Consider the following 9,685-nt stretch of genomic DNA (forward strand, 5'->3'; position numbering starts at 1 on the left):
ACTTTCTGTAGTTCCTGCCAAAGTCTCCATCAGAAATGATTCGATAGAAAGACATTTAAAGACTAGTTGAAGAGAATCTCACAGACTAAAGCAGCAGATGAAACAGAGGAAGATATTTACAGCGACACAGATTTATCAGATTATTGTCTTCTAATCTGCTTTAACATCTGTCAGATCTCATACAAAGCTCTCAGACGCTGTCAGGTGTGACTAACTGAACACACTCTCCGTCACAAGGTATGTATGATTTCAGACAAACTTATCAAGAACGTCATTTATCAAATGCTTATTATCGACCAGAATAAGTGATATCGAGAAAATAAAGAACATCACTACTGTTTGAACTATATTGTTATCATTTAGACTAAACGTGTCTACACCGGACGCGACACAACAAAAGAATTTAAAATGAAAAATGATAACGCGTTCAGACGGGCAGCGTCGGTGACAATAGGTGACACTAGTCTCTTGCTATGAGATGGTTAGAAGGCGTTTCTAGCTTTGGTTGCTCTAGTAACACTTATAAACAAACTCTGGAGTGACGGATGACGTGAGCTCTGCTGATTTACTACTATTGGTAGCCGCTCCCGAAAGTCACTCATCATTTGCATAAAGTTGAGCAAATCTCAACTTTGTCGTGTCGATAGACACGCCTACTTCCTGTCGCCTATGGTCAATGTCGCTGGAAGTCGCCGACTCTTCATTGAATTTAATTATATTGCCTCACTTTGTCGTTGGGTGTGGAACGGGCCATTAGAAATGCATTAGAACTCATAGTTTTACATTTCGTCCAAAGTAGATAAGTTGCAACAAACCGTGTGTCATCTCGCGCCCGGTGTAAAATGTTTAATGCTCTTTTATTGGCTTATTGAGTTACTAACTACGAATAAATAGTATTGAGTAACTAACCACAAATAAATAGTAATGAATAACTAACCACGAATAAATGGTAAAGAGTAACTAACCACGAATGTATAGTAATGAGTAACTAACCACGAATAAATAGTAATGAGTAACTAACCACGAATAAATAGTAATGAGTAACTAACCACGAATAAATAACTAACCACGAATAAATGGTAAAGAGTAACTAACCACGAATGTATAGTAATGAGTAACTAACCACGAATAAATAGTAATGAGTAACTAACCACGAATAAATAGTAATGAGTAACTAACCACGAATAAATAGTAATGAGTAACTAACCACGAATAAATAGTAATGAGTAACTAACCACGAATAAATAGTAATGAGTAACTAACCACGAATAAATAGTAATGAGTAACTAACCACGAATAAATAGTAATGAGTAACTAACCACGAATAAATAGTAATGAGTAACTAACCACGAATAAATAGTAATGAGTAACTAACCACGAATAAATAGTAATGAGTAACTAACCACGAATAAATAGTAATGAGTAACTAACCACGAATGTATAGTAATGAGTAACTAACCACGAATAAATAGTAATGAGTAACTAACCACGAATAAATAGTAATGAGTAACTAACCACGAATAAATAGTAATGAGTAACTAACCACGAATAAATAGTAATGAGTAACTAACCACGAATAAATAGTAATGAGTAACTAACCACGAATAAATAGTAATGAGTAACTAACCACGAATAAATAGTAATGAGTAACTAACCACGAATAAATAGTAATGAGTAACTAACCACGAATAAATAGTAATGAGTAACTAACCACGAATAAATAGTAATGAGTAACTAACCACGAATAAATAGTAATGAGTAACTAACCACGAATAAATAGTAATGAGTAACTAACCACGAATGTATAGTAATGAGTAACTAACCACGAATAAATAGTAATGAGTAACTAACCACGAATGTATAGTAATGAGTAACTAACCACGAATAAATAGTAATGAGTAACTAACCACGAATAAATAGTAATGAGTAACTAACCACGAATAAATAGTAATGAGTAACTAACCACAAATAAATAGTAATGAGTAACTAACCACGAATAAATAGTAATGAGTAACTAACCACAAATAAATAGTAATGAGTAACTAACCACGAATGAATAGTAATGAGTAACTAACCACGAATAAATAGTAATGAGTAACTAACCACGAATAAATAGTAATGAGTAACTAACCACGAATAAATAGTAATGAGTAACTAACCACGAATAAATAGTAATGAGTAACTAACCACGAATAAATAGTAATGAGTAACTAACCACGAATAAATAGTAATGAGTAACTAACCACGAATGAATAGTAATGAGTAACTAACCACGAATGAATAGTAATGAGTAACTAACCACGAATAAATAGTAATGAGTAACTAACCACGAATAAATAGTAATGAGTAACTAACCACGAATAAATAGTAATGAGTAACTAACCACGAATAAATAGTAATGAGTAACTAACCACGAATAAATAGTAATGAGTAACTAACCACGAATAAATAGTAATGAGTAACTAACCACGAATGTATAGTAATGAGTAACTAACCACGAATAAATAGTAATGAGTAACTAACCACGAATGTATAGTAATGAGTAACTAACCACAAATAAATAGTAATGAGTAACTAACCACGAATAAATAGTAATGAGTAACTAACCACGAATGTATAGTAATGAGTAACTAACCACGAATAAATAGTAATGAGTAACTAACCACGAATAAATAGTAATGAGTAACTAACCACGAATGTATAGTAATGAGTAACTAACCACAAATAAATAGTAATGAGTAACTAACCACGAATGAATAGTAATGAGTAACTAACCACGAATGAATAGTAATGAGTAACTAACCACGAATAAATAGTAATGAGTAACTAACCACGAATAAATAGTAATGAGTAACTAACCAAGAATGAATAGAAATGTGTTACTGTTTATTATTTGAATTATTTTACTTTTGATATGTTGAATTTCTTAAATGATAATGAAACATCTGAAGGCTGAGAACTATCTCATATTTGTAAATAATGCGATAACAAAGGCAGGAGGCCGAGGACAGGAGACAGTCACACCCGCTGATATAAGAGCACGATCACAAGACTACGAGACCGATATTTCATTTATAACATTTAGACGGCACAAGTTAAATGATACAAGATAAATCAGAGACCGCGGTGATACTGGTGGAATATCTCATGGCTCTCAGCCAATCAGATTGGAGAACCAGAAAGAACGGCTTTATATTGTGTTTAATGTCTAATGTGTTTGTTTGTGTCTGTCAGGCTGTGATGCACAATGTTTGTCCTTCGTGAGAAAAAGTGTTTTGTTTGGCCATCAGAAGCTTTTGTCCGATGCAATGTTTGACCTCAACAAATGACCCGCTGGTGTCTATTCTGACCGTGTTTGCAACCATTTTAAGGTCAGTCCAGTATGAACCGATCACACGGGAGAAGACTGAGGCTGTGTAAAACACTGAGCGTCCTCTGCGTGACTCTCATGTGCTGGATCTGCTGGCTATCATTGAGCAGAAGTCAGAACGTTTGGAAGAGAAGCGTTCATGAACGAGAAACAGCTCCGAGGTCGTCTTACGAAGCCAGAACCGATCTGGACATGAGTCCCTCCTTAAAGATACTCAAATCACGAGACTATTCTAGATGCATTTATATCAGCGCTAAACCCAAAGCTCCAGTCAACACCAGCGGTGTCACCAGAACACCTTCAGCTCCTCTCAGAACCCTTCACTATCCAGAAGATCTCTTCACGTTAGAGCAGCGCAGACACGGCTGGGTTCTTCTTCACATCGCTGCTCTGATTTACACCTTCTTTGCTTTAGTCATCGTGTGCGAGGAGTTCTTCATCCCGTCTTTGGGAATCCTGACAGAGAAGCTCAACGTCTCCGCAGATCTCTCAGCGGTGAACTTCATGGCCGCCGGAGGTTTTGTACCCGAGTTCTTCATGTCTCTCATGGGACTCTTTCTCTCCAGCGGTCGCGTGGGTGTCGGAGTCGTCGTGGGTTCAGGGTTTTTTAACGTTCTGGCTGTTACGGGCGCGTGCGCCGCGTTCTCTCACGACACCCTCAGATTGACCTGGTGGCCGTTCTGCAGGGATGTGATGTTCTACACGTGTGATGTGTTCATCCTGCTCGTGGTTCTCATGGATGACCTCATCACCTGGCGGGAAAGCCTGTCGCTTCTGATGGGGTGTGTGATGTACGTCACCTTCATCAAACACAACGAGATTCTAGAAGAAAGCGTCAAAGTGTACCTGCAGAAACACGACAACATCACTAAAGTTCTGGCCATCGATGAACCTGAGAAGGTAAACTTTATTCATCATGATGCAGAAGCAGAAAACTTACCAGACTTGTGATTCTTTTACGGTGTGTTACACATCAGAATCATTGATCAACTATTCATATTCATTTAACTACTGTAATGTAATTGTTAAAAATCTTCAGTCTTTCTGTGATCATCATTTTGAGCAGAAATTATTTCCATAATATAAATGTTTTTGTTTAAGACAATTGTGACAATTTGTATAATTACTGGAAATCGTCCTGTATTTATATCACATGCAGCAAGTTTATATTATATTTTTCAAATGATTTTATATTAAATTTTATGCAGTTGACAAGATGTTTTTGATGGGTGGTAGGTGGCCGTCCTTCAATGTAAATGTGTTTCTATGTAACTGAGTTTAATGACAGTGAATGAAAGCACATCAACACACTAAAACATCTGAGAAATTCTTCATGTTTATGTAATAAATAATGGACGATGAGCGATGAACAACTTGATGGTTTTCACAACAAACATGTAAAGAATTGTTTTTTCATTTCATGTTGTTTGTTCAGTTGAGGTGTGATGCGTTTAGAGGATCAGACTCTCTGCGTATCTGCACATCACGCAAGACTGTTTATCAGCTTATAATGGACGACACAAATCCCTTCAGACACACAGCAGGTACACACACACACACACACACACAGTCACCCCTTCAGACACACACACACACACACACCCCTTCAGACACACACACACACATCCCTTCAGACAGACACACACACACATCCCTTCAGACACACACACACACACACCCCTTCAGACACACACACACACATCCCTTCAGACAGACACACACACACATCCCTTCAGACACACACACACACACACCCCTTCAGACACACACACACACACACACACACATCCCTTCAGACACACAGCAGGTACACACACACACACAGACACACACAGACACACACACACATCCCTTCAGACACACAGCAGGTACACACACACACACACAGACACACACAGACACACACACACATCCCTTCAGACACACAGCAGGTACACACACACACACACAGACACACACAGACACACACACACATCCCTTCAGACACACAGCAGGTACACACACACAGTCACCCCTTCAGACACACACACACACACACACACACACCCCTTCAGACACACAAGTACACACTCACACACACACCCCGTCACACACACAAACACACATGTCGTCAGACACATGCACACATATAAGGATTTGTTTTGGTATTTACTTCAATTGTTTTCTTCTTTTCTTCTTTTATTCTATTGTTTTTGAAGACTAAAATCAAACATTTTATAATAATTATTCAGACTGTATTCCAACAGTAATGGGACAAACACGTTGAATCTGGTTTCTGATCATCAGGTGTCAATACGAGAAAACATTCAACAATATCTGCACAGCCAAACCCAGCAGAACCTTCTGGACATAAAGATGAAGAACAACAGGTACACAAGTCACACTAAACCAAGAGTGAATTTCATGACGGATTAATAATGTTCTGCTCCCTGATACACACTGTTCATCAAAATACTGTGGATCTATTACCTAGAAATTATGAATAAACTTCCTCACCTCATCCGACATCATAGGTTTGTTTCACTGAGCTTGTCACAGTGCATTCTGGGATTGAATTTGTTTTGGAACGTAATTCTGTCTGTGTTGATAAGACCAGAGAGTCTGAGAGCAGTGATGAGGAGGAGGAAGACGATGAAGATGATGAAGAGAGTGACAGCAGTGATGGAGATGACAGTGATTTCTCTGGTGATGAAGAAGAAAGCAGTGATGATGATGATGAGGAGGAGGAGGATGAAGGTGTAAGAGATGTGGCCCTGTCTCTTAAATGGCCGGAGGAGAAACACAAACAGGCTTCATATGTTCTGTTATTACCCATCACCGGCTGTCTGTGGTTGACCCTTCCTGACCCCCGCAGACAGGTCAGCTGCCTCTCTCTCTCTCTCTCTCTCTCTCTCTCTCTCTCTCTTACACACACACACACTTAACCCTAGTCTCTAATTTCTTTCTCTCTTATAAGAAGAATGTCTTAAGCCACACACTGAAATTTTGCTTTGGACTTTGAGACGTAATTATGTTTGATTTGATCAAAAACACTAAATGTGTAAACCACCATTACTAGTAAACATGTGTTTAAAGCCCAGTGAAAGCATGCTGTGGATTTGCTCTGTTTGTGTGTTTGTGTGTTGTTAGACTTCACAGCAGTATTTTGTGTTGACTTTGATGGGTTCTCTGGTCTGGATTGGACTCTTCTCTTATTTGATGTTGTGTTTGTCTCATCGGGTCTGTATCTTCTTCATTCTCTCTTTCAGTTTTTCCATCAAACATTTGCTCGCACACATATAGATTTGAGATGATCATTATGTCAAATGTTTTGACTGATCTCAATATTTGTGAAGCTAGTTTTTACTCTCTGATGATGAGTTTAAATACTTACAAAGGAACACAGTAGTGTACTTAAAGTGCAAAAATACAACCCAAATAGCAAATTATAACTATGATGTTAAATTCACTAAAGAACACTCGCAAGTACGAAAATCTGTACTAGTAGTTTGCTGGGGACATATATCAACACAACTGTACATACTTTAATATCTTAAAAATGAGCTTGAATTATTAAACTATTAAACTGACAGAATACAAGTTCATTTGTAGTATAGTAGCAGTACAACAAAAAAAAGATGTAAACTATAGTGAACTCAGTGTACTACTGTTATACACTAAAAGTATACATTAAAGTAGACTTTTATTAACTAAAAAGTGGTCCAATTCAGTCCCAAATACTATTATTAACAAAAGTATAGTAAACTCACAAATATAATACTAGTACATAATGCTAAAACGAAATGAGCGTTAATGTTCAAATGATTCGAGCTCGCAGCTCTTTGTAGAACAGAACGCGTGTGCTGGACAAGCGCGGCATTAAATCAAAAGAAACGCAGTTTTAATTGTTACATCTTATAAAGTCCAGTTTAATAGCTGTGAGAAGTCAGATTAATAGCAATCGTTTCGACAATATAACAGATTTGACTCTGATAATACATTTTTCATATATTAATATTTAAATAGAAATAACCGGATTCATAAATCAAACGACCAGTGGCAGGTTATCTGAAGACTAGTACACCACTCTACAACGTTCTCACAGGATTCATTCACAATGTTATTTGAGGACGTGGCCACAACGTTTCTGGAATTTAAACAAAAATGATAAGAAATGGAACGTTGCCAAGACGTCCTCAGAACGTGGTCACAAAGTAACGTCACGCTGACCAAATGAAGACCAACTGGCGACATTGTCAGAACATACTGTGTTTGCTGGGTTGTATTAGTATGCTTACCACAGTAGATAAGATATACTTAAATGTTCTTAAACTATTCGTCTGTAAGTGTCCACAAGTTGAACTCTAAGCGCACATGTCGAAGTGAGTTTGATGTTTTGTCTTTTATCAGGTGAGTGAGACTTTGGGTGTATCTGAAGAGTTGATGTCTGTGAGCGTTCTGTCAGCGGGTGTTTCTCTACCTCATCTCCTCACAGCTCTTCTAAAGGCACACAAGGGTTCCGCTGACACCGCCGTGTCCAACTCAATGGGCATCAATGTGTTTGACATCACCCTCGGGTGAGATTTGATCACCCACATCACTACACTTGTGACTGTAAATGTGATTTATGTGATTTATTGTTAACTTTAGTGACTTTGAGGTTTCTGGGCCCCCTACATTTTTTACAGATAAAATTTAACCCAATAAACATGCCCTGTATTCTTAAAAAAAGATACTTAGCACATTGCATAGTTAAAATGTCTAAAGATGAGTACAAAGCCTACAAAAACAAGAATTTTTTTTAGAAATATGTACTTGTTTACATAAAAGGGAGAACATTTATTATCTCAATTGCAATTGCAAGCACAAGAGAACATTATGTATTGACATATACTTAACATGAACAAGCTTTAGCTGGGTCAAACTGCTCATTCAGGAAACATCAGCTACAGTAGAGACACGTTTTATTCAATTTTATATTATATTTTTCTGGGGCATTTTATTCATATTAAGAACGTCAGGTTTGACAGCATCGATCTTAGCAGCCGCACTGTCACTTCACAGAACACACGACACGGCAAACTAATTTTGTAATTTTTGAAGCGTGTAGATTACTTTTTGTTTTGCGAAGTTATCATCATGTGGCGAACACAGTAGATAAGACGTGTTTAGAGGCTTCAATCTTCGCGAAGTTTCGCGCTCAGGCTCACCTTGTTCGGCTGAGACGGGGACGGGGGGTGGGGGACGTGGGTGTGCAGCAGCCGCTGAATCTGTGTCTACGAGACATGATAACCCGTCCCGGAGACAGCAGAGATGTTATTATTGTTGGATGTAAATCATAATTCAGTAATTATTTTACTAAGCTCGCTAGATAAAAGCAGGTCATGTAGCAACAAAAATAAGTTTTGGAATACAGGAATATGGCAAGCTACCTTTCTTTTTGAAAAACTGTGTGACATACTGTCGACTTTGGCGTTCTCTGTCTTCTCTTGACATCTTTTCCTTCCGTTTTTGTTTCCCTGACTTTTGATGTGACGTGTCTGCGTGTGTCACTGTCTGCGGCAAGTCCAATAGGCAAGAGACGCTACACTAGCGAGCGCAGGTGGAATGAACCATTGTGAGAGGGAGCAGGGAGGGTTGTGACCGAAACAGTAAATAAATTATTTGTTTTTTAAGTGTGTTTCAGACTGCCGGTGTCGTGGCTCGTGTCATCAGCGGTTAGTGGAGGATCTGTTGTGTCGGTCAGTGGCGGCGGACTCTTCTTCATCGTTCTTCTGTTCCTCCTCACATTGATCTCTGCTGTCGTCTGCGTCGCTGCTCTCCGCTGGAGGATGAACAAACGGTTCGGTGGCGTGATGCTGATGTCATATTTCATCTTTCTGTTTCTCAGCGTGCTGTTAGTGTGACCTCACACTCATCTTCTCAGCTTTGTTTTCAGAGACTTTATGTACTATTCATCCTACCACTTCTAGAACCGAAACAGATGAAATGAGACCGTTTTGAAAACGTCTTTGAGCTTTTGTGACATCACACAGATGAATAAATCATTGTTTTACTGCAATGAAACGTGTCAAAATCTTGCTGACGCTTTAGATTACGGCCCGAAATGTACAGCATAATTGAACAGGATTTACAGTCAAACTAAATGTGACAATAATGCACCTCTACAGTACATATCTGTAGATATAAGGAGATAATATCGAAGTTTTGGAAATATAGGGGGAAGAGTGAAAAATAGAAAATATTGTTTATGAGGGAACTGCCATATATACAGTGGTTATATAGGGCATGTGATATTTCATGTGATACTTAGGACCATGTGAGTTTTTCTTTTTT

At 38.2% G+C, this 9,685-nt stretch overlaps 1 protein-coding gene across 1 annotated transcript; it reads left to right on the top strand.

The window, feature by feature from the left end:
* The first annotated feature begins 3,382 nt into the window (after nucleotides 1–3,382).
* LOC130429936 (sodium/potassium/calcium exchanger 1-like) lies at nucleotides 3,383–9,255 on the top strand. Its single transcript, XM_056758794.1, has 7 exons — nucleotides 3,383–4,270; nucleotides 4,806–4,914; nucleotides 5,657–5,739; nucleotides 5,962–6,228; nucleotides 6,500–6,589; nucleotides 7,760–7,926; nucleotides 9,036–9,255. The coding sequence occupies exons 1-7, from the start codon at nucleotides 3,383–3,385 to the stop codon at nucleotides 9,253–9,255; spliced, it is 1,824 nt and encodes a 607-aa protein (XP_056614772.1).
* Nucleotides 9,256–9,685: the final 430 nt, after the last annotated feature.

This window comes from Triplophysa dalaica, chromosome 1 (assembly GCF_015846415.1).
Source record: "Triplophysa dalaica isolate WHDGS20190420 chromosome 1, ASM1584641v1, whole genome shotgun sequence".
Taxonomy (NCBI): Eukaryota; Metazoa; Chordata; class Actinopteri; order Cypriniformes; family Nemacheilidae; genus Triplophysa; species Triplophysa dalaica.

Excerpts from the sequence above, each read along its gene's own strand:
- LOC130429936 (XM_056758794.1), top strand. The coding sequence starts at position 3,383 with ATGAACCGATCACACGGGAGAAGACTGAGGCTGTGTAAAACACTGAGC. Across the intron at positions 5,740-5,961 it reads ATAAAGATGAAGAACAACAG|ACCAGAGAGTCTGAGAGCAG; the intron begins GTACACAAGTCA and ends TGTGTTGATAAG. Across the intron at positions 6,229-6,499 it reads TTCCTGACCCCCGCAGACAG|ACTTCACAGCAGTATTTTGT; the intron begins GTCAGCTGCCTC and ends GTGTGTTGTTAG.